At 56.2% G+C, this 27808-nt stretch overlaps 1 protein-coding gene across 2 annotated transcripts in view; it reads left to right on the top strand.

Moving 5' to 3' along the window:
* Positions 1-27808, top strand: part of DNAH17 (dynein axonemal heavy chain 17) — a 32147-nt gene that overhangs the window by 3442 nt on the left and 897 nt on the right. For both annotated transcript variants that reach the window (XM_066332194.1, XM_066332193.1), the window contains exons 10-79: positions 169-285; positions 401-669; positions 785-980; positions 1061-1207; positions 1419-1527; positions 1655-1758; positions 1861-2001; positions 2120-2263; positions 2429-2611; positions 2709-2963; positions 3063-3232; positions 3460-3682; positions 3762-3878; positions 3979-4065; positions 4289-4441; positions 4778-5026; positions 5249-5371; positions 5587-5934; positions 6014-6105; positions 6249-6375; positions 6588-6740; positions 7123-7248; positions 7394-7501; positions 7623-7754; positions 8018-8178; positions 8273-8429; positions 8697-8801; positions 9234-9391; positions 9884-10022; positions 10596-10823; positions 10973-11110; positions 11614-11746; positions 11929-12056; positions 12148-12296; positions 12416-12698; positions 12788-12961; positions 13560-13767; positions 13863-14028; positions 14112-14214; positions 14358-14505; positions 14625-14716; positions 14891-15052; positions 15144-15308; positions 15468-15659; positions 16070-16336; positions 16810-16971; positions 17487-17720; positions 17889-18053; positions 18148-18243; positions 18326-18543; positions 18758-18965; positions 19128-19243; positions 19526-19718; positions 19822-20057; positions 20358-20474; positions 20987-21191; positions 21514-21678; positions 21806-21946; positions 22087-22257; positions 22409-22531; positions 22672-22865; positions 22975-23123; positions 23248-23375; positions 23647-23874; positions 24390-24581; positions 25119-25298; positions 25615-25797; positions 26456-26638; positions 26813-26956; positions 27439-27664. In XM_066332194.1, the coding sequence (XP_066188291.1) occupies positions 169-285; positions 401-669; positions 785-980; positions 1061-1207; positions 1419-1527; positions 1655-1758; positions 1861-2001; positions 2120-2263; positions 2429-2611; positions 2709-2963; positions 3063-3232; positions 3460-3682; positions 3762-3878; positions 3979-4065; positions 4289-4441; positions 4778-5026; positions 5249-5371; positions 5587-5934; positions 6014-6105; positions 6249-6375; positions 6588-6740; positions 7123-7248; positions 7394-7501; positions 7623-7754; positions 8018-8178; positions 8273-8429; positions 8697-8801; positions 9234-9391; positions 9884-10022; positions 10596-10823; positions 10973-11110; positions 11614-11746; positions 11929-12056; positions 12148-12296; positions 12416-12698; positions 12788-12961; positions 13560-13767; positions 13863-14028; positions 14112-14214; positions 14358-14505; positions 14625-14716; positions 14891-15052; positions 15144-15308; positions 15468-15659; positions 16070-16336; positions 16810-16971; positions 17487-17720; positions 17889-18053; positions 18148-18243; positions 18326-18543; positions 18758-18965; positions 19128-19243; positions 19526-19718; positions 19822-20057; positions 20358-20474; positions 20987-21191; positions 21514-21678; positions 21806-21946; positions 22087-22257; positions 22409-22531; positions 22672-22865; positions 22975-23123; positions 23248-23375; positions 23647-23874; positions 24390-24581; positions 25119-25298; positions 25615-25797; positions 26456-26638; positions 26813-26956; positions 27439-27664 (11686 nt within the window). The remainder of the gene's footprint in view (positions 1-168; positions 286-400; positions 670-784; positions 981-1060; positions 1208-1418; positions 1528-1654; positions 1759-1860; positions 2002-2119; positions 2264-2428; positions 2612-2708; positions 2964-3062; positions 3233-3459; positions 3683-3761; positions 3879-3978; positions 4066-4288; positions 4442-4777; positions 5027-5248; positions 5372-5586; positions 5935-6013; positions 6106-6248; positions 6376-6587; positions 6741-7122; positions 7249-7393; positions 7502-7622; positions 7755-8017; positions 8179-8272; positions 8430-8696; positions 8802-9233; positions 9392-9883; positions 10023-10595; positions 10824-10972; positions 11111-11613; positions 11747-11928; positions 12057-12147; positions 12297-12415; positions 12699-12787; positions 12962-13559; positions 13768-13862; positions 14029-14111; positions 14215-14357; positions 14506-14624; positions 14717-14890; positions 15053-15143; positions 15309-15467; positions 15660-16069; positions 16337-16809; positions 16972-17486; positions 17721-17888; positions 18054-18147; positions 18244-18325; positions 18544-18757; positions 18966-19127; positions 19244-19525; positions 19719-19821; positions 20058-20357; positions 20475-20986; positions 21192-21513; positions 21679-21805; positions 21947-22086; positions 22258-22408; positions 22532-22671; positions 22866-22974; positions 23124-23247; positions 23376-23646; positions 23875-24389; positions 24582-25118; positions 25299-25614; positions 25798-26455; positions 26639-26812; positions 26957-27438; positions 27665-27808) is intronic.

Here is a 27808-nt window from a genome sequence, read left to right as displayed (position 1 = left end):
GAAGATGCTGTAGAGGGACACATGGGACTGTCCCACAGCAGCACAGGGCTGGCTCTGGAGCAGGTCATGGGGCTCTGGACCCTCTGGGTTCAGCAAACCTTTCCTGAAGGATTTGGGAAAGAGGCAGAGGGGCTGTTACACTTTAAACAATTTTGCTCTCAATGGCAGGAATGGAACAGAGACTTTGCAGAGTTCCAGAAGAAGGTTGAGGATGCAAACAAGCAGCTGGCTGCCATCTTCTGCCAGGGCTTTGATGACTGTAACCGCCTGCCAGCTGCTGTGAAGGTACCTCTGCCCCAGCTCTGCAACCTGGCACACACCTCCCCCAGGAACTGGGGTCTCACCCATCCTGGGACTGCTCCAGGGTGCAGGAACCAGTGCCTGCCTCTCTCTCCTGCAGCTGGTGCACATGTTTGCCTCTGTGCTGGAGCGACCCCTGATCAGGGCTGAGGCTTCCCCTTGCTACTTGGCCCTGCTGGGAATGTTTGAGGCCGAACTGGAGAGTGTGAAGATGCTGTATGACACCCGGTTCATGTCCCCACCACCCCCCGGGGGGGCCCCAGCCATCCACAAGAACATGCCACCGGTGGCCGGGCAGCTGAAGTGGTCTCTGGAGCTGCAGCAGCGGCTGGAGGAGCCACACAAGGAATTGTTGGCCATCAAGCACCCGTAGGTGCAGGTCCCGTCATCCCACGGGGACACAGGGCAGCAATGGGGCAGGATCCAGCCTGGAGAGGGTCCCCTCCCATGTTCTGCTGCTGCAGCTTTATTGTGGCTCTGACAGTGCCATGGTGAGTGCTGAGGCTGAGATGGTGTTCGCAAAGTACGAGGAAATGATGGAGCTGCTGAAATCTTACAGCAAGAGGATCTACGAGGAATGGGCCAGCGGACCTGGAAAGGACTGTCACTTCAGCCTGGAGCAGCCCCTGCTCCAGAGGGACCCTGAGTCTGGCCTCCTGAGCGTGAACTTGTCCAAAAAGGTCGGTGCTGGCATGGGCAGCAGCAGCAGCCCCTCACCTGGAGCTGCTAATGAGCGCTCCCTGCCCGCCGTGTCCCACAGCTCTCTGCCGTCCTGCGGGAGGTGAAGTACCTGAAGCTCCAGCAGCAGCAGGACATCCCGAGCAATGCTGAGAAACTCTTTGCCCAAAATGAGACTTTCCAAACGATAGGGGACAACCTGGATCTCATCGTGGGCTGGTACAATGAGGCAGGTTCTGAAGGGGAGACAACCCATCTGCTTTTCCAGGCTGAAAGGGACTGGGGGGGTTTGGGTACCACAGGCACATCACCTCAGGTCCATGCCCATCCTGTGGCTAAGCCAAGCTGTGGCTGCTGCTGTCCACCTCCTGCCCCCCATCACAGTGTTGGTAGGGTGAGGACCCTGTTCCTCAGTGCTCAGCGAGGACATATTGGCTCAGGTGAAGCAGCATCTGATACCAGTGGAGCAGCCACTGCTGAAAAAGGAGCTGGAGGCCCTGGACACCCATCTGGCCAGTGCTGAGCGGTCTCTGTTCTGGAGCCATGAAGGTACAAACCCCCACCTTGGCCATCCAAGGCTGGGGATCCTCATTGTGCATGGTCCTCAGCACAAAGTGACCTCCCACTGCCCTAGAGGAGTCTCCACAAAGTGCTCGTGTGCCCATTTCCCTCCCAGGTGTCATGGAATACATCCAGGAGACAAGGGACACCCTGTATGACCTGCAGAGACGGGTCCAGACAGTGAAGCTGAACCTACAGAGCATCACCCAGCTGATGGAGGTAACATTTGCTGGCACTTCACAAGCATTTTTCTGAGACACATCTAGCCAGGATTACCCTTTCCCTGGCTCAGCAGAGCAGCTCCATTCTCTCTCCCTGCAGGACTGTTCAGCCACTCCCTTGTTTGGAAGAAAGGACAACAAGGAAACCGCTCTCCTGGACCTTGATGGGAAGGATAATGCCTTAGCTCAGCGCCGCGCTCTCATCAAGAGTACGAGCGAGAAGATCCAGGCGATGGTGAAGGTGAGACATGGCCCTGGAGCACTGGATGGCTCACAGAGACATGAGGAAGGACTTGAAGCAATGTCAGGACTTTTGCTGGGTGCTCACTGACAAACACTGGCTGGTTTTCTTGTGGCAGGAGAACGCAGATCTGTTTAAGGCTGATGTGTCCTCGCGGATATGGCTGGACTATGTCCGATACTTAGACAGAATCGTGTTCGATGGGCTCTGCAGACTCGTTCACAAAACCCTGCAGCTGCTGCTCACCAACATGGCCCCTGACGTAGGTCCTGCTGTTCTGGCAGTGGGTGTCCCTGTGCTGGGCTCGGGCTGTTCCACTGTCAGTTTGGTCAGTGGCCAAACATGACCGTCCCTGCGCTCCCTGCAGCTCACAGGGCTGTGGGGCTGTGGGACATGAAGCCCCACACCAGGCACTGCCCCGTTCCAGGTCCAGGTGGCCCCACTGTTCGAGGTGCAGATGGAGCTGTCGGAGGGCCGGGTGCAGTACCAGCCCTCCCTGGAGGCGGGCAGCGGTGACAGCTTCTTGGTGCTGGTGGAGGGGCTGCTCGGGGACACGGAGGCGGTGGCAGGCTCCATGCCACGGCTGCTGGAGGGCGCCGTCAGCTACAAGGTGAGTTCTTCACAGACAGCAGCTCCCAGCTCAGCAGAAAGTGGGTGAGGGTGGCCGGTGTCCCCAGCCAGTCCCCGAGCTCTGCCTGTCCCTGCAGACTGCGCTGGAGGAGCACCCGGATCTCATGAGGATGCAGGAGAAGTTGATGTCGCTGGTGGTCAGCACCATGGCGGAAGGTGAAGAATTCAGTGCCAGCTTTGAGGAGCACTCCCACCTGTGGCAGGAGAGCCCTGAGGAGTTCCTGCACCGCTTCCTCAGCTTGGGCAGTGCCCCTGAAGAGGGGGAGGCAGAGCCACTGCCAGAGAAGCCCCTGGCACCTGGGATACCGCCCCTGCAGCTCTTTCAACAGGAGGTATGGGATTGAGATGTGCTGGGTGCTTGGGGTGCCCTAGAGGACACTGAGTGCCCAGGGAGGTGCCACCCACAGACTATGACCCATTCTTGTCCCCAGATCGATGCACTCGAGGCACTATATGAAGAGCTGAGTGGGTTTGAGGAAACCAAGGTGTTCGGGGGGTGGCTGCAGAGTGACTGCCGCCCCTTCAAGAATGCACTGCTGTCTGCCATCAAGGGCCAGAGCCTGGTGCTCCGGCGGTACCTTGCCAACCATGTCACCAGCAGGTAAGTCCTGGTCAGCCCTGGCATAGGGATGTGGTGCTCCCAGACTGAAGCCCAACTAAGTTGTGGCACAGGCACCACTGTGTGCCAGGGCAGGGCTGACCTGGGGAGACAGCCCTGAAAGTGCAGGTTCCAGGTGAAGGTTCCAGGCACCTTCAGGGGTAAGTTTCTGGGGGGTCCTGCCCAGAGTGAGCCCCAGGGACACCTGGTGAGCACCACTGTCCTCTCAGTCTCCAGGAGTTGCAGGATTTCATCAAAGAGTCCACTGCTGGCTTGAGCAAACCTCTGGAGGAGGGAGACTATGAAGGACTGGTGGCAGTGATGGCACACCTGGCAAAGGTCAGGGAGAGGCAGGAGGCGACTGACGTCATGTTTGAGCCCTTGAAGGAGACAGTTGCACTGCTCAAGACTTATGGGGACAAGATGCCTGAGGAGATCCTCCTGCTGCTCCAGGTAGGCTGCTTAGGGTGTGAGGGGCCAGACAGGGCCTTACTGGGGCCAGGCTGGTGACCCCACATGGTTCCCACTGCAGAAACTGCCCGAGCACTGGGACAACAACAAGAAGCTGTGCCTGCGCGTGGCGGAAAACGCGGCGCCCCTGCAGGCGGCCGAGGCGGCTGTCATCCGCCAGAAGTGCCAGGACTTCGAGGTGACTGCCTGGGGGCTCCTGGGCACCTCTGGGAAGGCTCTGCTGCTCTTCCCAGCTGCCGGATCCTGGCTGCCCTCACGAGCCCCATCCTCCCACACAGGTCCAGCAGCTCGCCTTCCGGGAGAGTTTCCAGGAAAAAGCCCCTTTCTCATATACAGAACCAGACCCCTACCAGTCACTCAACAGGGTAAGGAAGGGGAGGACACCAGGGGAGCTGCTGTCCCCATTGGCTCTGCCTGGCCACCCCTGACACTGGATGCTGGGGAGGGACAGCCACTCCAGGTCTGGCTCCAGCTCCCAGGCTGACAGGAAGGGTCTGGCCCTGCAGCAGCGACAGAGACCCTGCTGGAATAGAGACATGTCTCTTGCACATAGTCTCTGGCTGACACCTTTTCCTTTTCTCCATCCAGCAACAAGAAAGTATCATGGCCTTGGAGAAGGAAATGGAAGAGCTGGCTGCCTCAGCTGCACTGTTTGAGGTGCTGGTCCCAGAGTACAAACAGCTTAAAATGTGTCGCAAGGAGCTGCGCCTGCTAAAGGAGCTCTGGGACATGGTCACCCTGGTATGTGCTGTGGTCTGGGAGCCAGGGCACAGAGCCCAGCGCTGCTCCCAGGCAAGGGCTGGACAGCACGCTGCTCTTGGCTGGTATGGCCACCTAGCATGGGCACCTGGTGCCAGCTGGGCATTGCCAGCCAAAGTTGCAGAGCTGTTGCAGCTTCTCAGAGAGCTCATTGCCATCAGAGGGAGGATGGGATATGGGGCAGGTTGCATTTGAAGCAGGTCTGCATGGCATGTACATGAGTGGGGGGCCTGGTGGGCACACAGGGCATGCTGCTCCTCTTCCCAGGCAGGAATGCTTCTGCTAATCACATGTTGTGAAAATGTATCCTGGGTCCAGGTGAACTTGAGCATCGATGCCTGGAAGACAACCAAGTGGGCAGAGCTTAACGTTGAGGATATGGATATTGAGTGCAAGAAATTTGCTAAAGATATTCGGAGTTTGGATAAGGAGGTGAAGAGCTGGGACGCGTTCACAGGGCTGGACAGCAGCATGAAGAACATGATCACATCCCTGCGCGCCGTGAGCGAGCTGCAGAACCCAGCCATCAGGAACCGGCACTGGCAGGAGCTTGTGCAGACAACCAAGGTGCTCCCGAGTCCTCCTGCCCATCCCTGGCCCGGGAGGCTCCAGGCCCTGGCCCAGAAGGCTCCCAAGATCCCCACCCAGCAAGGGAAGGGTGCCATTAGGTTTAAATCTGGCTACATGCACATATTTGTGTGGGGTTTCTAAATGTGGGTGTTAATGAGCTGCTATACTGCCCCTCTATGGAGAGGAGTCCACGGCCCAACCAGGCTGGTTCTGCTCCAGGTGGAATTCACCATGTCCGAGAACACCATCCTGGCGGATCTGCTGCAGCTGAACCTACACAAGTTTGAGGAGGAGGTTCGCGGCATTGTGGACAAAGCGTCAAAGGAGGCTGGGATGGAGAAGGTAAATGGGGCTCAGCTCCTCCCCTGCTTAGCTGAGACCCCTGTGCCAATGGGACCGTGGCTGTCAAGGGTTTGTGCTCCAGTTCCTGGAGCTGGAGTCCAGAGGGAGCTTGTGGAGCCCACGCCTGGAGCAGCTGCCCCTCTGTCCTCCTGCTTCCCCATCGGGGCTGGGCCCAGCACCTTGGCATCCAGCTCACCCTCATGCCCCAACTGCAGGTGCTGAATGCCCTGGACACGACTTGGGCAGCAATGGAGTTTGAGTATGAGCCCCATGGCAGGACTCAGCTCCCACTGCTCAAGACAGATGAGGTGCTCATTGAGACGCTGGAGGACAACCAAATGCAGCTGCAGAACGTGCTGGCCTCCAAGTACCGAGCCTTCTTCCTTCAGAGGGCACAGGACTGGCAGCAGAAGCTGTCAACCAGCGACACAGTTATCAACACCTGGTTTGAAGTACAGAGGAAGTGGAGTCACCTGGAAACAATCTTCATAGCATCTGAAGACACACGCAGTCAACTGCCAGAGGATTCGAAGAAATTTGATGCCATTGACAAGGATTTCCGGGTGGGAAGCTAATTCCCCCTCTCCTTTTCCCTGCAGCTCTCTGCCAGATTGGGTTGGCTGAAGTGTTTTTCCTCTTCAGGAACTAATGGCTGAAGCAGTACAAACTCCCAACGTGATTGAATGCACCAACAAGCCTGGGCTGCTCACCCGGCTGGAAGACCTGCAGGACAGGTAAGGATCAATTCATCCTGGTGAAGCATTTGGGAGACCAAAGGAAGAGGGTGATTCCTCCAAAGCATCAGCAAGACAAGGACTGAGCAAAGAGTAAAACTGATATATGGGGGTTAATGGCAGGTTTTTCCATTTTCTGCCAGGCTGGCAGTCTGTGAGAAGGCCTTGGCTGAATACCTTGAGACTAAAAGACTGGCTTTTCCCCGATTCTATTTTGTTTCGTCTGCGGACCTACTGGATATTTTATCGAAGGGAACTGAGCCCATTGAGGTATAGGCTGTGTGTGAGCATGGGGATGAGTCCTTTCCCTGCACTTGTTTGAGCAGTTTTAGAACATTTTTCACTCTTATGGGCAGAACACCATCCCTGATCCCCCTTCCTGGGAGTGCAGTGCCCAGGGAGCACCCAGGGGTAGATCCAATTGCTGATGACACCTCCCCATGTGACGGAGGTCCTGACAGTGGCTGTGCCTCTGCTCTCAGGTGTCGCGGCACTTGACGAAGCTGTTTGACAGCATGGCCAAGCTGGAGTTCCGGCAGGGCCCAGACAAAAAGCCTCAGAAGGTGGCCCAGGGGATGTTCAGCCGGGACGGCGAGCACGTGCCCTTCGATGCAGACTGTGACCTGTCTGGCCAGGTGAGCTGAGCTTTGCGGAGACTCTGCAGGCAGAGTTGAGGATGAGGATGGACCTTTTTGCTGATTGTGCTCTAACAGCCTGGCAGGAGTATAAAAATGCGATTACAAAGATTTTTGGCCAAAAACGCCAGAAATGGCACCTGCACTGTAGGTACTGAGCAGCACAGTGATGTGAACCTGCTTAGCCTCCCAGTCCCTCGCAGAGTGGTCACACCTTGGCTGTGTGCCCTCAGACCATCCCTCACCACATCCCATGGGCTGTGCCCTGCAGGCCCAGCACCAAACTCTCTCCTGTGGTGTAGTGCGATGTGCAGGGAGTGGTTTGTGCAGCCTGGGTGGGCTGGGAGCCTCTCGCTCAGCTCTGCCGGGTGTGACCCTGCAGGTGGAGGTTTGGCTGAACCGGCTGCTGGAGCAGATGCGCTCCACGCTGCGGAACCTCATCCCCCAGGCCCTGGGCACCTACGAGGACAAGCCACGGGAGCAGTGGGTGTTTGACTACCCAGCACAGGTGGGTGCTGCTGCACGGGGCCAGGCTGAGCCGGCTACGAGAGGGACAGGAGGAGGAGCCAGAGAGCTCCGGCAGGCACAGATGCACACCCTGAGCCATAGCAGGTTCCTCTTTATGGCTGTGTTGTCCCCATGGTTTGCTGCAGGTCGCTCTCACGTGCACCCAGATCGCCTGGACCTCAGAGGTTGGTGTTGCCTTTGCGAGCCTGGAGAAAGGTTATGAGAATGCCATTAAGGATTATAACAAAAAGCAGGTTAGCATCAGCTGCACCTTGACCTGGAACCGGCCTGAGCCTCTCTGCCAGGCCAGGGGTCATCAAGAGGCGGACAAATGAGGGCACCATCTCTACGTCCATAATTTCTGTCCTTCCCCAGATTGCTCGGCTGAATGCCCTGATTTCTCTACTCCTTGGGAACCTGAGTGCTGGAGACAGAATGAAGATCATGACAATCTGTACTATTGATGTCCATGCAAGGGACGTTGTGGCCAAAATGATCCAAACAAAGGTATTTGGTACCAGAGAGAATTTTTGCTGCAACATATCTCGCATAACTCTAGAACACATATTTCCTGTAATTCTATTACTTTGGGGCTGGGCACCTCTGTTGGCAGGTGTGGACTAGGCTGGGCCATGAGGAGGGATGGTCCTCCCCCATCCCAGCACCGCTTTGCACACTGTCCTTGTGCTGGGAGGTGACAAACGGTCCCAAGGCATGGGTGTGTCACTGTCCCGGCGGGACACAGCCCTCCCCAGCCAGCTGCTCCGCAGGTGGAGAACTCCCAGGCGTTTGCCTGGCAGTCGCAGCTCCGGCACCGCTGGGACGACGGGGCAAAGCACTGCTACGCCAACATCTGCGACGCCCAGCTCCTGTACGCCTACGAGTACCTGGGGAACACGCCCCGCCTGGTCATCACCCCCCTGACAGACAGGTCGGGCCTCGGCTCCCCACACCTCCCCCTGCCCCTGGCACTGCAGCTGTGCCACATCACAGCCCCACTCAGCCCCAGTGTCCTCCTCCCACAGGTGCTACATCACCCTGACACAGTCTCTTCACCTCTACATGGGAGGGGCCCCCGCTGGCCCCGCAGGCACCGGGAAGACGGAGACCACCAAGGACCTGGGCCGGGCCGTGGGGATGATGGTGTACGTGTTCAACTGCTCCGAGCAGATGGACTACAAGGTAGGACACAGGACAACAGGATGGTGGTACCAAGGTGAGAACCACGGGGTGTCCAAGACAAGAGGACCCTGGGTTTGGATCTACGGGAGCCCAGGGGAGCCTCGGCAGCGGGGCTCTGTCACGGTGGGGAATTTCTCTAGGGAAGAGCACAATCTGTAAGGCATGAGCAGGTCTCAGCACTCGAGTTTTGTCATCAAATCCTCCACTGCAGCTGCCGTGAGGGATCGCAGTGCCTGAGCCCTGCCCCACTGCTCTGTTTCTCTCCAGTCCTGTGGGAACATCTACAAAGGACTTGCCCAGACAGGTGCCTGGGGCTGCTTCGACGAGTTCAATCGCATTTTGGTGGAGGTCCTTTCTGTCATTGCAGTGCAGGTGCGTGCTGTCCCCACAACCCGGTGGGACTGGGTGCCAAAGAGACTTCCCAGCTCATGTCCTGGATGCTGCCCCAATTAAACCTGACTGGCAGGACAGTTTGCCACTGTTCTCTCCCCTATATCCTGTTTGGACACAGGGTCGGGGTGGAAGAACAGCAGTGCAGGAGATCTGGGCAAAGTTAAACCTCACACGCCAGCTGTGTCGTGTCCTGGTGACCTATCACACCCCAGCTCTGCCATCACCTAGGACAGGGTATTGGGGTGTTTAGAAAGGAGCTGGTTTAAGGCCAGCTCTTCTGCTGCTGAGATCTCAATATAATTCGTGGCAGAGCCAAACCCTCAGGTTCACCTTGGGGAGCAGTCAGGGTACTCAGAGCACTGGGCAGGGAGCTGGGAGCTGCCAGCACCAACACCTCTGCTCACCTGGCAGGTAAAATGTATTCAAGATGCAATCCGTGCCAAGAAGAAAACATTCAACTTCCTTGGGGAGACCATCTCCCTGGTGCCGTCTGTTGGGCTGTTCATCACCATGAACCCTGGCTACGCTGGGCGCACAGAGCTGCCCGAGAATCTGAAAGCTCTGTTCAGGTGGGTCAGTGTCACTGCAGCACTTGCCTCTGTGCTGGCACTCATGTGCCACATCCATAGTGTGACCTAAGCCAAGGGTGTGCACTGGTGGCCCTGGTGTGAGGGAGCCCTTGTCACCATGGCACAGTCCTGTCACTCCCCAGAGGTGGCCAGGCAGGGTGAGCTGTGCTGCTCTACAAGGGGAGTTGCCACCCTCAACTAAAAATCCAGTTGAGAGTTGACAAAAAGGTGGTAAAGCACTGGAGGGGGAGGCAGAGAGATGCTGAGGGAGCCCTGTCTTTGATGAAACTCAGCCTGTGACTGCAGAAGGGCTGGTGTGCCCCAGTCTGGTGGAACATGAGCCCCACTTGGAGAAGGAGTCTGAGCAGGACACCCCAGCAAAGTGTAATTGCAGCAAATGACTGTTTGTTACACTGGAAACTTGGGGGCAAACCTTGGGAACTGTGGGAAGGTAAGGATGCAGCCCTGACAACTGCAGCTGCTCCTCTCTAGACCCTGCGCCATGGTGGTCCCTGATTTTGAACTGATCTGTGAAATCATGCTTGTGGCAGAGGGGTTTCTCGATGCCAGGCTCCTGGCAAGGAAGTTCATCACTCTCTACACGCTCTGCAAAGAGCTGCTGTCAAAACAGGTAATTAACAATATTACACAGTGCTGTCTGTGAAAGGAAAGAGTCCATTTGATCATCAAACCTGACACACTGCAGTGGGATTGCTGCTTGACTGGTGGTGACACACAGAGTGACAGTTTTGCACAGCTCAGGTCTATGGCTGGACAAGATCCACTTCTACCTGGTGCATCATATCCACTTCTACCTGGTGCATTCCTTCCTTTCTGCTTTAAGGAAGGAATCAAGAAGCCCAAAAGTAGAATAGCATGGAGTTAGAATTGGAATTAAAATTAGAATTAAATTAAAATTAGAATTAGGCCAGTTAAGATGAAAGCATTCAGATATTATTCATCTCAAGAGAGGTGATTTGCACTATAAACGTGTCTCCGAGAAGGAAGTCAGATTCCCAGTTCCGAATTGCCCCATGACTGACAGAGGCTTTCCTTGTAAATAAGCTCAGTTTAGGTCCAGCCCAGTGGGTCCAATGTGGATGACCTGGCTGGGGGCTGATGCACAGGGTGTTCCTCTGCAGTGCTGTTTGAAGCATTTCTCCCCTACCAAAGTGAAATGGTGATTCTCTGCTTCCTGTCACAGGACCACTACGACTGGGGGCTGCGGGCCATCAAGTCTGTGCTGGTGGTGGCAGGCTCCTTGAAGAGAGGGGACCCTGGCTCTGCAGAGGACCAGGTTCTGATGAGAGCTTTACGAGACTTCAATATCCCCAAGATCGTGACAGATGACTTGCCCGTGTTCTTGGGGCTGATTGGAGACCTGTTTCCATCACTGGATGTTCCCAGGAAGAGGGACCTCAACTTTGAGAAGGTGCAAGCCCAAGAATGGCACCGTTGCCAGAGATGTCCCAGTCCTGCAGGATCCAGAGGCTGATGGTCTTGTCAGCACTTCTGGGGGCGGCCAGCTCATCTCCAGGGTCTTTCCACTGCAAGGTGGTCAGTGCCCGCTCTCTCTCCCAGGTCATTCGTGAGTCCGTGCTGGAGCTGAAGCTGCAGGCAGAGGAGAATTTCGTGCTGAAGGTGGTGCAGCTGGAGGAGCTGCTGCAAGTGCGACACTCCGTCTTCATCGTCGGCAATGCCGGCAGCGGCAAGTCGCAGGTAGCAGCCAAACCACCCTGAGCACATGGGGTCCCTCTGGTCTCAGCCAAGCATCTCCCGTGGTCCCCACAGCTTCTTGGTGAGGGCTGTGCAGAGCCCAGCTCTGCCAGAGCAGTGTTTGGGCAGAGGACAGCAATGCAGCCACAGCTGTGCCAGGCCCTCAGGCACTGTGTGTGCCAGGCTGAGCCCATGCAGCTGAGCAGGTTTGGGATGCACAGCAGAGCAGAGACAAAGACAGAGAGCAGACAGGAGCACATTCTCACAACCGATCCTGGGCGTGCTGCAGTGCCAACAGGATGACAGGACAGGGCTGGCTGGCAGGACAGGGCTCCCACGGTGCCCTGTCCAGGAGCAGGCTCTGCAGAGGGAGTCCAGGTGCCTTCCCAGAAGCAGTCCAGGTGGGAGCAGGGCTCCATATCCCCCCACTGCAGGCAGGGGCTGCTGAGGACTGTGGTTGCCCTGGTGGGATCAGCACCTGCGGCTGCACCATCCTCTCTCCACAGGTGCTGAAGTCACTCAACAAGACGTACAAAAGGCTGAAGAGAAGGCCAGTCACTGTGGACCTCGACCCCAAGGCTGTGACCTGCGATGAGCTGTTTGGGATCATTCATCCAGCCACACGGGAATGGAAGGATGGTGAGGCACCAGTGCTGTGAGCTCAGTTTGTGGGATGTGAGATGGAATGGGAACTTTTCCTTGGGGCTATTTCCTGGAATGGGAGGGAGATGGAGTATGTTTTGTGGGAGCACCAATCCCACGTGTCCTCCAGCAATTGGCTGTGTGTGGAGAGGAAAAACCCAAGTCTCTCTGTGGGGCAGGTCTGTTCTCCACAGCAATGCGTGACCTGGCCAACATCACACATGATGGGCCCAAATGGATCATCCTTGATGGAGACATTGATCCAATGTGGATTGAGTCCTTGAACACAGTCATGGATGACAATAAGGTTGGTGCCACCACACCCCAGGGGCTTTGCTCACTTGTTATCTTGGGAGAACCAACTCCAGACATCCCCCACAATGAGCCACTTCCCCCAGGTTCTCACCTTGGCCAGCAATGAGCGCATCCCCCTCACTCCCACCATGAGGCTCATCTTTGAGATCAGCCACCTGCGGACAGCCACACCGGCCACCGTGTCCCGGGCAGGAATCCTCTACATCAACCCCACAGACCTGGGCTGGAGCCCGTGAGCTGGGCTGAGCTGGGCTGGGCTGGGCTGGGCTGGGCTGGGCTGGGCTGGGCTGGGCTGAGCTGGGCTGGGCTGGGATGGGATGCTCACTGCAGCCCTGCTTGTCTCTCCCACAGCATTGTGACCAGCTGGATCGAGACAAGGACAGTGAAGTCTGAGAAGGCCGCTCTGATGATCCTCTTTGACAAGTACCTGCCACCATGCCTGGACAAGATGAGGTCTGAGTTCAAGACAATAACCCCTGTTCCTGAGGTCACGGCCATACAGACAGTTCTGTCCCTGCTGGAATGTTTCCTGACACCGAAGAATGTCCCGGCAGACTCACCCCGGGAGCAATACGAGCTCTTCTTTGTCTTTGCCTGTATCTGGGCCTTTGGCGGGGCCTTGTACCAGGACCAGGTACAGCCACAGGACTGCCTTGCACCTGCCACCCCTCTCTGCATCCCATCGTGTGTTCAGGCTCTGAGTGTCTCTGTTTTGTCCTCCAGCTAGTGGATCACCGCCAGCAGTTCAGCAAGTGGTGGCTGACAGAATTTAAAACCATCAAATTTCCTAATCAGGGGACAATTTTTGACTATTACATTCATCCAGAAAAGAAGACATTCAATCCCTGGGATGAAAGAGTGCCAGAGTTCGAGCTCGATCCCGATGTCCCCTTACAGGTATTTCCCCCAAGAGCTGTTTATGTGATTGGTTTGACTATCCCTCCACAGTCTTCCCCTCAGCAATGCATGGAGCATCATCAGGATTGGGACTGGTAGCACCCATCAAACCCAATGGCTTCCTGTGGTTCTCTTTACCCCACAGAAGCCTCACACAAGGGCTGTGAGTTCCACATCCCCTTTACCTTCAGATTAACCTGCAACTTCAGACAGTCTCACAGAGTAGCTGTGACTATTCTCTGAGTGCAAAATTTAGCACTTTAGCATTTGATTTGTATTTCCTACAGAGGCATCTTGGCGAGTTATCTAAACTGTCAGGGAAAAGGGCAAGGAGCTGTGGCTGTGTGGCAGTTTCAGGAACTGTCCATGTTGTTCTGTGTAGTAACTTGGTTTTGGTCAGAAAGCCTTTACAATAAATAACAGAGCACACAAGACGTGTTGCTTTAGAGAGGGCACAGGTCTGCATGCAGGGAACACCGTCTGTGGGGGCTGCCAGGAGCACTGTGCAGGGCTCTGGCAGGCTGCCCACTGCCCCGACAGAGGATCCTGCCTCTGCCAGTGCCAGGGTAAGGCAGGGACTGACAGTGCCTCTCCTCAGGCTGCCGTGGTGCACACTGCAGAGACCATTCGCCTCCGCTACTTCATGGACCTGCTGATGGAGAAGCAGCGGCCGGTGATGCTGGTGGGGAACGCAGGGACAGGAAAGTCAGTCCTGATGTGGGACAAGCTGGAAGCACTCGGCACAGACGAGTATCTGGTTCAGTCTGTGCCCCTCAACTTCTACACAACCTCGGCTATGCTGCAGGGTAAGGCTCACAGAGCCAGCAGCTGGCCCCACACTGGGCTGTGCCACAGGGTCCTGCACTGCTGACCCCCCACTCACCTACTCCTCTCACTGCAGCTGTCCTTGAGAAACCTCTGGAGAAGAAATCAGGGAGAGTTTTTGGCCCACCCGGCACCAAAAGGCTGATTTACTTCATCGATGACATGAACATGCCAGAAGTGGACAAGTATGGCACTGTGGCACCACACACACTTATTCGGCAGCACCTGGACCACGGGCACTGGTGGGTGCTGGACAGGCACAGCATGATGGGGGGAACCTGTCCCCATCCCTGGGGAAAGTGTCACAGTGCTGGTCCCTGCACAGGTATGACAGGAGCAAACTGACCCTGAAGGACATTCGCAATTGCCAGTACGTGGCCTGCATGAACCCGACCGCCGGGTCCTTCACCATCGACTCACGGCTGCAGGTGTGCAGGACCTGGGGACAGGGCTCTGCCTGGCACGTTCACTCTCCAGGCACCAGAGGGTGGAATGACCCTGCAGTGCCAGTTGGCTGCATCAGCCCCTTGTGGGGCAAAGTGCTGATGTCAATTTGTGCCCCTTTGTGCAGCGGCACTTCTGCGTCCTGGCAGTGAGCTTTCCCAGCCGGGAGGCTCTGCACACCGTCTACGGCACCATCCTGAAGCAGCACCTGGCCCGGCAGAACATGCCAGCACCTCTTCAGAAGATGCAGGCCCAGCTGGTTGCAGCAGCGCTGGGTGAGCCTTTGCCACACTGCGGCAGGACAAGCCCCTGGGGAATGCACTGTTGGGGAGCCACGCTCAGGGGTCTCTGGGGACCTGGACCCTGCTCACCCACCCCCCTGTCCTGCCAACAGCCCTCCATCAGAAGGTTGCCTCCAACTATCTGCCAACAGCCATCAAATTCCACTACATATTCAACCTGCGGGACCTCTCTAACATATTCCAGGTAGTGAGAGACCTGTTTCTTTTAAAATATCCTTATTCCTTCTTTTCCTCATCCCACATCCTTGCAGCATACCATGTCCCTGAAAAGGGCCTTGGCCTCCTCCCAGAGCAAACCTTTGCAACTAGCTACAGCAGCACTAAAATTACCCTAAAGGCTATGGGATTTGTCTGTCAGGGGCTGCTCTTCTCCACCCCTGAATGCCTGAAAACCCCCGTGGACCTGGTGCGTCTCTGGTTTCACGAAGCAGAGAGGGTGTATGGAGACAAGCTTGTCGACGAAGAGGATCAGTACAGCTTCAAGAAGCTGCTGTCAGACATCTGCAAAGCCTCCTTTCAAGTAAGTTGTGCTGAAAAGTAGAGTGCTCCAGCCCAGTGGTGCCCCCAGGTGCCCCACAGCTGAGCCCCACGGCCGGAATTGCCTCTCCCAGGAACTCAACGAAGAGCTGATGTTCGCCAAGCCAAACATCTACTGCCACTTTGCCCAGGGCATGGATGAGTCCAAGTACATGCCAGTGACAAGCTGGTCAGCTCTGAATGACCTGCTCAGGGAAGCCCTGGACAGCTACAATGAAGTGAATGCAGTGATGAATCTGGTGAGTATCTGTGGCAGGCAGCCCCACCCTGCAAAGATGGGACTGTGGCATTGCACTGCTTGGTGGGGTTGGTGCACTATGGGGCACTAACTGCTCTTTCTGCCCTGATCCAGAGCACCAAACCGCACACCCCCCGCCCCCCCATCCTGTTTTCTTTAGGTGCTTTTTGAAGATGCAGTGTCTCACATCTGCAGAATTAGCCGGATCTTGGAGTCTCCTCGGGGCAATGCATTGCTGGTGGGGGTGGGAGGCAGTGGGAAGCAGAGCCTGGCACGGCTGGCAGCTCACATCAGCAACCTGACCGTGTTCCAGATCACACTGAGGAAAGGCTATGGCATCCCAGACCTGAAGGTAGGAGCAGCTTTGGACCCTGGCTGAGTGCCACCTGCTTGGGTATGGGTCCTGCACCTGCAGTAAGAGTGCCTGGGTGGGTTCACGAGGCTCTGCTCTCCTTGTGACACGGTGTTTGCACATGTGGATCTGCTCACAGGTGATACCCATAAGTCCTGCCCCAAGGGCCACAGTGCTTCCCAGCCAGGCATGGGCAGGAGCTACTGGTGACAGCAGGGGTAGTGGTGTGGGCAACCCAGGGGTTGGACCTGTGCCTGGGCAGAGTGCCTGGCAGCAGCTCCTTCCCAAAGGATCCCTCCCAAAGGATCCCTTCCAGCTCTCTGGGCAGCCCAGGGCTGCTCCAAACTGGTCCCTTTGGAGAATACCTCACTGGGATTGAACTGGAGGGTGACAGTTTCTCTCTGTCCCAGCTGGACCTTGCTGCCCAGTACATCAAAGCAGCTGTGAAGAACATCCCCGGTGTGTTCCTGATGACAGACTCCCAGGTGGCTGAAGAATCATTCCTGGTTGTAATCAATGATTTCTTGGCATCCGGGGAAGTGCCAGGCCTCTTTCAGGATACTGACCTGGAAACCATCATTGGATCCATGAGGCCTCAAGTGAAGGCACTTGGATTGGAGGATACAAAGGAAAACTGCTGGAAATTGTTTATAGAAAAAGTCAGGCGCCAGTTAAAGGTGGGTGTTTGCTCTCCAGGTTGTTTGATCTGTGCCCCTGATTTGCCTTATCAAAAACCTCTTTGCAAGAGGCCACAGAACACTGAGGTTTCATCCCAGGATGGTGGGTTTAGGCAAAAGGTGTTTCCAGGGACTCCCCAGGTGCCCCCAGCCCCAGAGGTGCAGGGCAGAACAGCCCTGTATTGACCTCCCTGGGGACAGAGGGGGTCAGTAGCTTCCACGGCCACACACCATGCTGGGCCCTCCCAGGGACACTCACACCAGCACTGTGCTCAGCTGCTGACTGCAGCCACCAAAGGGGGCCCAGTTCCAGCCCTTGTGAGAGGCACAGCCACAGACCACCTTGAGCATAGCGGGAGTCAGTAGATCTTAGGTCTGCAGCAGAATCCTTGCAGTCATGTGGAGCCCCCGCAGACACTGCCCCCACCCTGACAGCAGGGACATCCCACTCAGCCACTGCTGTTCTGCCCCAGGTTGTCCTCTGCTTCTCCCCCGTGGGCTCGACCCTGCGTGTGCGGGCCAGGAGGTTCCCAGCTGTAGTCAACTGCACGGCCATCGACTGGTTCCACGAGTGGCCAGAGGATGCTCTCGTGTCTGTCAGCAGCAGGTTCCTGGAGGAAACACCAGACATCGAGGTGAGCTGGGACCCCAGGGCAGCCGCTGTCCTAGGGCGCTGGGGACTGCAGGCTGCGCTGGGCAATGAACTGCACCTCTGCTGCCCTCTGTGTTTAGTGTGCCCAGGGATGGGGGTCTGGCATGATCCTGAGGGCTGGGAATAGCAAGCTGGGAATAGGTCTGGGATAAGTTTACATTTGGTTCCAGCATCAGAGCCTGCAGCCCTGCACTGTGCTGGTGAGGACAAACCCTCCCTTTCCATTCCGTCCTTAAAACACCCCCAGAGGCAACAGCCTGAGGACAGCAGCTCCTCCCCACAAAGGGATGTCAGGGACACAGCTGGGCAAAGGAACCAGCACCAGTGCCCTTACCACCAGCATCTCAGCCCTGCGTTGTGCTGCTGATGAAAAGGGTCACTTTGCTCTGGCCTCTGTGGCTGGACAGAGAGCCAGCACTGCAGGAGGGCTCAGTGCAGCTACTGCAGGCCAGCACAGCCACCCACTGCAGCATCTCCCTGTCTGTGCTCTCTGTGCAGCCAGAGGTGAAGGCCTCCATCAGCCAGTTCATGTCCTTCGTCCACACAAGCTCAAAGGAGATGTCCAAGACCTACCTGGCCGTGGAGAGACGCTATAATTATACCACACCAAAGACCTTCCTGGAGCAGATAAAGCTCTACCAAAACCTGCTGGCAGATAAAAGGAGCAAGCTCTCTGCCAGCATCGAGAGGCTGGAGAAGGGGCTGATGAAGCTGCAGAGCACAGCATCACAGGTGCCTGCCCATAGCCTCTCTTGTGTTGGGTCTGGTATAAGGGAAGAGAGCAGGCACATCCCTGCAGGAGATCACAGTGTCTGCGAGGTCTCCAAGACACTGCTGCCCCACCAGGCAGGACTTCACAGGATCAGCCCTTTTATCTGCTCTGTTCCTTCCCTCATTGAGGTGGATGACCTGAAAGCGATGCTGGCAATCCAGGAGGTAGAGCTGAAGCAGAAGAATGAGGACACAGACAAACTGATCCACGTGGTGGGTGTTGAGACAGAGAAGGTCAGCAAGGAGAAAGCCATTGCTGATGAGGAGGAGCTGAAGGTCGAGGCCATCAACAAGGTGAAAAGTGCTGAGCTGGTGTCCAAGATGGGACAGGGCAGTGTGAGCTCTGTGGTTACAGCCATTTACCCCATCCCACGTCCTCCCTCCCCAGATGGTGGCTGAAAAGCAACGAGCCTGTGCGAGCGACCTGGCAGAAGCAGAGGTGGTGCTCTCTGCCGCCCGTGAGGCCCTGGACACGCTCAACAAGGTGGATGACCTCTCCGTGGGAAGCAGGTGCTGCCTGTCCTGGGCCAGAGTGATGCTCAGGGGCACTGTGGTCTCTTCCCCAGTACAACCTGACAGAGCTGAAGTCCTTTGGGGCCCCGCCACCAGAGGTAGTGAATGTGATGGCAGCTGTGTTGGTTCTGACGGCCGAAAATGGCAAGATTCCGAAGGACAGGAGTTGGACAGCAGGAAAAGTCAAGATAGGAAAAGCAGACACTTTCCTTGCAAGCTTAAAAAACTATGATGGGGAAAACATCCCTGAGGCCTGTCTCAAGGCATTTGAGTGAGTCCACAGCTGGTTCCTGCCCCTTCACAGCCCCTGCCCTGAGAAGGAGGCCAGGGGGACCCTCGCCCCAGAGCACAGCAGGGCTCAGGGCAGGAGTGGGTTCCAGGTGTTGGCCCTGCTCTCCCACCCTGCCACGCAGAGGTGAACCAAGCCTGGGAGGAGGGAGACAGCTGCTATGCTGTCCACAGCAGGACGTGTCCCCCCCTTCCAGGCCATACCGGAATGACCCCGGGTTTAATCCTGAGTTCATCAAGTCCAAGTCAACGGCTGCAGCTGGGCTGTGCTCCTGGTGCCTCAACATGGTCCGCTTCTACGAGGTGCACTGCATAGTGAAGCCCAAGAGACAGGCAGTGGCCGACGCTGATGCCGAGCTGGCAGAGGCGCAGCAGAGGTTGAGTCGCATTAAGAGCAAAATTGTCGTAAGTGTGTGTCCCCACAACCCCCAGCCACAAGCCCCTCAGCCACCAAATGAGCAGTGCCTGGCCCAAGCACTGCACTGGGATGAAGATGCTGCCGAGCTCTGGGAGCATGGAGCCTCCCATCTGGGCAGGGAGTCACTTTGGGGCTGTTCTCTTCCAAAGGCCCTGAATGAAAATCTGGCAAATCTCACTGCTCAGTTTGAGAAAGCCACAGCAGAGAAGATCAAATGCCAGCAGGAGGCTGATGAAACCAACAAAGTCATCACCTTGGCAAACAGGTACCATGTAAACACTGGCTCTGAAGCATCAAGACAGGCTGCTGCTCCCTGGCATCCCCTGGTGGCCCTGACACCAGGGCTGTAAGAGCAGCAGAGCCCCCCATGCCCTCCCCAAATTAAAAAATTCTGAGATAATTGGGCCAGACATTCATGGGGGGAGGCAACCATGGAGATGTTTGGTGACAACGCCCCAGGTCACCATGGCTGTGTCCCCACCTACCCCCTGCCCAGGGGGTCACAGGACCAGCACTAACAACAGCCATCACCCCTCTAACCCCACAGACTCGTCGGGGGCCTGGCATCCGAAAATGTCCGCTGGGCTGAGTCAGTGGAGCAGCTCAGAGAGCAGGAGAAGACACTGTGTGGGGACGTGCTGCTGGTCTCTGCCTTCGTGTCCTACATCGGATACTTCACCAAGAAGTACAGGGCTGAGCTTCTGGAGAAGCACTGGATCCCCTTCCTCAATGGGCTGACGGTGAGAGGCCACAGGTTCCATCCCAGGGTGCCTTCCCCCATGCTCACAGCAGCCAGGGCTCCCAGGCCTCTGTGGCTAGGCACCAAACAGCCCCTCCCTGCAGGTGCCCATCCCCATCACCCCAGACCTGGACCCTCTCAGCCTCCTCACGGACTCTGCCGACGTGGCTGCCTGGAACAACCAGGGGCTGCCCAGCGACCGCACCTCCACCGAGAACGCGGCCATCCTCTGCAGCACCCAGCGCTGGCCGCTGCTCGTGGATGCCCAGCTGCAGGGCAGCAAGTGGATCAAGAACAAATACGGGGAGGACCTGCAGATCGTCCGCCTGGGCCAGCGAAGGTGGGCCAGAGGCTGGGGGGAGGGCAAGGGCTCAGGCTGCACCAGCCCCCCTTTCCCTGCCATTGGAGGGTGCAGAGTCAGGGCAATCACGTCCCCCATCAGATTCAGGGCACACAAGGGTAGCAGCCCTGATGGTGTACCTGACACCTCCAAAAGCTCTGTGGGGGCCGGGACTGGTAGAGCACAACAGGGTCCTGATAGGGCACAGTGGGAGGAAAGTGCTGTCTGAGTCCCTCACAGCAGCTCAAGCCCCCCACAGTGCACAGACTTGCCATACACAGCTCCCCTCTCTGCCCTCAGATACCTGGATATCATTGCCCAGGCGGTGTCTGAAGGACAGACACTGCTGATCGAGGACATCGGTGAGACAATAGAGGCAGTGCTGGACCCGCTGCTGGGCAGGACCGCCAAGGGCAGGTCAGCACACCCCACTGCTGAGGGGTTTCACCTGCCCCAAGCAGCCACCACTGCCCCAGAATGCTGGTAGATGCATCTTCACTGTGAGCAGCTTGGGAGCCTGATCCTTCTTTTGCTTTGGCCACATCCCCCAGTGTTCTCCAGTGTGTCCCATGCAGGACACTTGTACTGAATGTGGCCTTTCCAGCTGTTCCTTGGCATCTAGTTCCCTTAGTGATTCAAGGACATGTTCCCTGGGACACATGCCATATGGCATGATAAGCTGGAAGGGGAACTGCACCCCAGAGGCCATGGGGCGCTGTGGGAGGACAGTCTCCAGCTCCTGTTCCTCCATCCTTGCCCTGCCATCTGGTTTGGTACTTCTGCCCTTGCTGTGACTTTTCCCAACCAAAGAAATTCATCCCAAGTGGCCAGGAACAGCACACAGGCTGAGGGCATCTGTCAGTGATGAGTTACTGCCCAGTGTGTGGAGATTGATTTGTTTGTGGCGATTGTTTTAATTTACTGAACAGATACATTAGAATTGGAGATAAAGAAGTAGAGTACAATCAGCAGTTCCGCCTAATCCTGCACACCCGATGTTTCAACCCGCACTACAAGCCAGAGGTGCAGGCTCAGTGCACTCTCATCAACTTCCTGGTGACACGGGAGGGCCTGGAGGACCAGCTGCTGGCTGCTGTGGTGGCCCGGGAGCGGCCAGACCTGGAGGCCCTGAAGGTACAGGGGCTAGAGGGGCTGGTTAGAGGGGTGGCAGAGGTTTTGGGCAGGGAGCATGAGCACTCCCTTCTGTGTCCCACTGCTGTTTGTCGAGAGCCAAGGAAGTCCCAACCAGAGCCTGCAGCTGCAGGTTCCCCCTTTCCCCTGCAGCCAGCACTGCCTGGACACACTTATCACTTCACCCTGTGGGTGGTGGAGGGACCCAGAAGGGGCCACATCCACCTTCCCCTCGCACCAGCACACTGGTGGCCATGGGACAGTGACTGCTGCCAGCACTGTTGTGAACTCTTGAGTGACACATCCCTTGGTGCTGCTGTCACAGGCAAGCCTGACCAAGAGCCAGAACGAGTTCAAGATCAAGCTGAAGGAGCTGGAGGACTCACTGCTCGCCCGGCTGTCGGCTGCTGGGGGGGATTTCCTGCGGGACACAGCACTGGTGGAGAACCTGGAGATAACGAAGCGCACAGCCAAGGAAATTGAGGAAAAAGTAAATGTGCTCCCTGGAGCTGGCGGTGCAGGCAGAGGGACAGCTCAGCTGGGCAGCCAGCAGGAGGGTGGGCACTGCTTTGATGTGTGACAGGGCTCTGGTAACACCCACCCCTCTGCATCTCCAGGTAAAAGAAGCGAAAGTCACTGAAGTACAAATAAACGTTGCGAGAGAGAACTACCGGCCAGCAGCAGAGCGTGCCTCCTTACTGTACTTCATCCTGAGTGACCTTTGCAAGATCAACCCCATCTACCAGTTCTCTCTCAAGGTAGATGTGGAGTGAGGAGGGACAGAGATGTCTGTGGGTGGGACAGAGTTGGGGGACCACAGAGACTCAGTGTTTAAGCTTTCATTCTGCTGACAAGACCCCAGCAGCCACACGCTGATGCCTGTTGGGATCTTCCTCAGGCCTTCAATGGGGTCTTTGAGAAAGCCATCCAACGTGCTATCCCCAGCGAGGACACCCGGGAAAGGGTGATCAACCTGACGGACCAGATCACCTACTCAGTCTATGTGTACACTGCACAGGGCCTCTTTGAGAGAGACAAACTCATCTTCCTGGCCCAGGTTGCCTTCCAGGTAATCCCTGAAAATGTCTGGGGCTCCTGCTGTACAACAGGCATTCACGTGGCTTGTTCTGTTACTTTGGTACTGCTGTGGATGCTCAGAGCCTCTCGCTCCTCACACTGGGGGTGTTGGCTGGCTGTGATGCCACACTCCCAAATCTCAGGTCCTGGCCCTCAAGAAAGAAGTGAACCCAGCGGAGCTGGACTTTCTCCTGCGCTTCCCTTCCAAGGCTGGTGTCACATCCCCCGTGGACTTCCTGCAGCACCAGGGCTGGGGTGCTGTCAAGGTGGGTCTGTGCAATAACCCACTGTGCCAAGGCAATGCCAGCACAGCCCCTAGTGCAGTGGGTCCCAAATCACCTGCAGGGGGCCCCTGAGGATGAGCAGAGCCCAGGAGTGATTTAGTCCTTCTCTGTGGGACCTGAAGGCACTTTCAGAAATGGAAGAGTTCAGCAGCTTGGAGAACGACATCGAGAGCTCAGCAAAGCGTTGGAAAAGGTTTGTGGAGTTGGAGGCACCAGAGAATGAGGTGTTCCCCATGGACTGGAAGAACAAGACAGCCCTACAGAAGCTGTGCGTGCTGCGGTGCCTGCGCCCTGACAGGATGACCTATGCCATCAGGTATCTGGTGCTCAGCACAGGGCTCTCCTGCAAGAGCCTCAGAGTGTCACCACCCCAGCTGCAAGCAGTGACTGTTCCCATCTCACAGGATGGTTCTATTTTTTTGTAGGAATTTTGTGGAAGAGAAGATGGGCAGCAAGTATGTGAAAGGAAGGAGTATTGATCTCTCTGAGGTGTACAAGGAGAGCAGCCCCTCTGCCCCCTTGTTCTTCATCCTCTCCCCTGGTGTTGACCCTCTGAAGGACGTGGAGGCACTGGGTGAGGCGCTGCCCACCCCAGACAGGCACCAGCCCTGCTGGCCATGAGCTGCTACAGGGCGGAGCAGCCAGAACCATGTGGCCCCAGCTTAGTACTGTTACTGACAGCAGACATTCCCCTCCAGGCACCCGGCTGGGTTTCACCATTGATAACGGGAAGATCCACAATGTATCACTGGGGCAAGGCCAGGAGGTTGTGGCAGAGCACGCCATGGAGGTGGCAGCTGCAGAGGGCCACTGGGTCATCCTGCAGGTGGGTGGGGACAGCGGGGCACAGCACAGGATGTGCAGCCCTGACAGCAGCTGGGCACACCACAGCACAGAGTCCTACCAGTGTCCGGGCACTGCATGCACGGTCACCCCACTGGCCATGGCAGTGACACTGCCTGGGCTAGCTGGCTGTACCCAGCCCAAGCGCTGTGTGTTGTACTGCACCTTCCCCCTGTGGAGCCGCAGTAGGAATTGGGGGGGAGGCAGGGGAGGGGAAGTGAGATCCACAAGGTCCAGAGAGGTTTTTTTTGCAGAACATCCACCTAGTGGCCCGGTGGCTGGACACGCTGGAGAAGCTGGTGGAGCACCACAGTGAGGACAGCCACCCCGAGTACCGACTGTTCATGAGTGCCGAGCCAGCCCCCAGCCCTGAGGCGCACATCATCCCGCAGGGGCTGCTGGACAACTCCATCAAGATCACCAGCGAGCCGCCAACAGGCATGCGTGCCAACCTGCACGGAGCCCTTGACCTCTTCTCCCAGGTACCCCCTGTGCCACCCCTGCCCTTTGCAGCCACCTCCCCGGGGCCATTCTGGTCAGCAGGTATGGCTCATCCCCTCCCAGGCTTCCACAGCCTGAGCACCTGTGTCACCGCTGCCAGGGACACTGCACCTGGAGCCAGCCCTCGCCAGCACATCCTCCTGGAGTGCCCAGAGTCCCCCTTTGACAGGGGTTATGGGGTAACCAGAGCTGCCCGAGGGTTTCCAACACAAGGAAGTGCCAGGTTGCCAGTGCCTTTCCTGAGGCTGAACCTGGAGCTGCTGCAGCTTTGCCATGGACAAGCTGCCTCAGCTGTCAGCAGGGCATTGGGGTGTGAACCCCTAATTCCTTCATGCACAAATGAGTGTAAAAATTACCAACTAGCAAACCACTAAAATACAATTGTATGCCTTTTTTGTCCTAATGAACACTTTCAGTTCTCTTTTGCCTATAAATGTTCTTCACTAGAGAGGCATTCAATAGCAGTATTCAGCCCACCCTCACTGTTCCTCCACAGGAAACACTGGAGCAGTGCAGCAAGGAAAACGAGTTCAGGTGCATCCTGTTTGCACTTTGCTACTTCCACGCTGCGGTGGCCGAGCGGCGCAGGTTCGGTACCCAGGGCTGGAACAGGTCGTACCCCTTCAACAATGGTGACCTGACTGTCTCTGTGAACGTCCTGCACAACTACCTGGAGGCCAACCCCAAGGTGAGGGAGAACAGGGTGACTGCTCCTCAGCACAGCACACGCTGCAACAACTGGCCTTTCTTAGGACATTCATTTTGCAGCACAAACACTGTCTCATGAAGAAGCCTAGGGCCAGGAGCTGCTCCCATGCTCAGGCAGGGCAAGGGGATGAGTACTCGGCCTGACTGAGCTGGGTGGAAAAGGCATCAGATCCCAGCCAGGGCAAGTGGTTGCCTTGGCCCATGTGCCTGCCCTGACCCATGTCTTGGTGATTGGTGGGTGGTTCCAACCAGAAAGCAAAGCCTGCCCCAAGAATGCAGGTGCAGTGAGCAGGGCTGAAGTCTCACCTTTAGACCTGCCCTCACAGATGTGATCAGTGCAGGCTGGGAAAAAGTTTGGATTCAAACCGCAGATAGTTGTGCTTATACTGGGACAAGGAGAAATCTGTGGGTGATCGAGAGACACCCCTCTTCCCAAGCCTCTGTGGGCCCAGGGACTGTCACCTCCCTGCACAGGTCAGTCCTGGAGCCAACTCCCAGCTTGAGCCTCTCCCTGCAGGTGCCGTGGGATGACCTCCGGTACCTCTTTGGTGAGATCATGTACGGGGGGCACATCACTGATGACTGGGACCGCCGGCTGTGCCGCACATACCTGAGCGAGTACGTCCAGCCTGAGATGCTGGATGGGGAGGTGTCCTTGGCTCCAGGCTTCATGATCCCTCCCCGCATGGATTACGAGGTAAGAAACACTGCACTTGGCTGTAGAAAACCCCTGCTCGGGATAAATGGGCACGAGTCCACGATCCCTCTCGCTCACCAAGGAGAACAGAGAAGAGAGTGTCAATCCCTGGGAATGTGCAGAATAGCTGCAAAAAGTAATTCCTCTGGTTGAGATGGAAAGGGAAAAGCTTGGCTGAGACACAAGTTAAAAAAGAGCCTCGGTGCACAGGGGCAGGTGCTGCGAAGGGTCCAAAGAGTGGTGACGGGTTTTTACGGTTGCAAGGAACGTGGGGCTCCTTTGCTTGTGCTTCCAAACTAATGTGCCCCTGACTCAGGCCTACCACCAGTACATCGATGACAACCTGCCAGCAGAGAGCCCCCACCTGTATGGCCTGCACCCCAACGCAGAGATGGGTTTCCTGACCGTCACCTCAGAGAGGCTCTTCCGCACAGTGCTGGAGCTGCAGCCCAAGGAATCTGAGGCTGCCGGGGGCACAGGTACCTCCCGAGAGGAACAGGCAAGTCAAGTCCTGTCTCTTTATGGTAGAAATTAACTGATTTTTTTTAAGGTGGGGGGAAGTAATTACAGGGGGAAAAAAATAACCTCTTAAGGGTGGCAATTGAGAGGCTGGAGAGGGAAGACAAGGCCTGGAGAGAACTGAGAGAGGAGGCCCCAGAGCAGTAAGAGAGGGATAGCAGAGGGAGGTGATTCCAGCCCAGCCATGCCGTGGTCATCAACCCGGGGATGGTGGCACACAGCACAGAGGCAGCATAGTCAGAAACCTCACGCCCTGATGGGGCCAAGATGCACCACTGGCAACAGGTGTCTTATATGGAGCTCCTCAGCAGATGGAGCTGGCTGAGGAGCCTTCAGTCATGAGAGAAACTACCAAAAACAAAGATTTAAAATAATTTTTTAAAAAAACTTCTCCCTGACTGCCTGGACTTTACACTTGAATTTCACAACTTCCATGGCCTCAGCTCTCTTACCTTGGCTATCAAAAAAGAATTACATCTTTTTAAAACCCAAGAGCAGTTAGCAACAGAATGGAGCATTAGTAACAGAAGAGGAAGTACAAAGAAACACCAGGGCAGAAAAAGCATTAGTAACTTAATTAAATAGAACCTGCAGCATTTTTCTCTGGGCAAGAGTAGTATATGGCATTTTCATTTCAGGTGAAGTCAGTCCTGGATGAAATCCTTGGGCAGCTGCCGGACCCCTTCAACATGGAGGATATGATGTCAAAGGCAAAGGAAAAAACCCCATACACTGTTGTAGCTCTCCAGGAATGTGAAAGGATGAACATCCTGACCAATGAGATCAGGCGCTCGCTGAAGGAGCTGGACCTGGGACTGCAGGTACACAGCAGGCAGCTGCCTGGATCATCTCCCAGTATTTCCAAAGTACTCTCTGCCTTTCCTGCTGAAAGCTGTGCCAGGTGCAGCTGGGCAGCCCCAGCCTTCTGCTCTCTGAACCCAAGAACATCCCTTGGGCTGCAGGTGACACTGCCTGGACTTTTCTCTTTTTCAAAGGGAGAGCTGACAATTACAGCCGAGATGGAGGAGCTAGGAAATGCTCTCTTCTATGACAGTGTTCCAGAATCATGGACACGTTATGCCTATCCCTCCCTCCTCAGCCTGGCAACCTGGTATGCAGACCTGCTCCTGCGGATCAGGGTGAGCAGAGTGTGTGTGACAGTCAGAGTATGGGGTGCCCCAGAATCTCCCCACCAGTGCACTGGTTTACTGGTAACTGGTTTATTTCTCAGTATCAATTTACCCAGCCTGAAGTACCTGAAAAGGGCTGTTACTCCAGGAATGGGAACACAAGTCTGACCAGGGTTTCCATTACAGTACATCCCTGTAGCAAGAGAACATCAGCTCCCCCATTATAACTCCATGTGTCCCATTAAAAATAAATAAAACCCTGGCTTTGTTAAAAAATAGCAGTATTTTCTGCACTATGAATTCAGGATGTCAGCTTCATTGCTGCAGGGGAATCTGCTGCTTATTCCTCCGACACCAGCTCCAGCCAGTCCCCACTCTGCAAGATCAGCTGAAGCTTGGGTTATGCACAGCAAAGCATCAGCTCTGTCACAGTGTCCTGCAGCTCACAGCACATCCTCCACTCTAAAGGACTCTGCTGGTTTATTTTCCAGGAACTGGAAGTCTGGGCAACAGATTTTGTGCTGCCTGCAACAGTGTGGCTGGCAGGATTCTTCAACCCACAATCCTTCCTCACAGCCATCATGCAGTCCACAGCCAGGAAAAGGCAGTGGCCACTGGATAAGATGTGTCTGGCAGTGGATGTGACCAAGAAGACCCGCGAGGAGATAACATTTCCCCCTAGAGAAGGCTCCTACGTGCACGGGCTGTTTATGGAAGGTAAAAACTGCATTTCTGAGATGTTTCAGACATGGAGCAGGCCCAGCTCAGCCCTTCTCCCTCGCGCAGCTGAGCAGTGTCACCAGCTGCTGGCTGGTCTGGTCTGCCCTACACTGGTGGCAGTTCACAGCCCTGGGTCAGCCT

The sequence above is a fragment of the Sylvia atricapilla genome, chromosome 18 (genome assembly GCF_009819655.1).
Source record: "Sylvia atricapilla isolate bSylAtr1 chromosome 18, bSylAtr1.pri, whole genome shotgun sequence".
NCBI classification, from domain to species: Eukaryota; Metazoa; Chordata; class Aves; order Passeriformes; family Sylviidae; genus Sylvia; species Sylvia atricapilla.
This window is presented reverse-complemented; position numbering and strand designations above follow the sequence as displayed.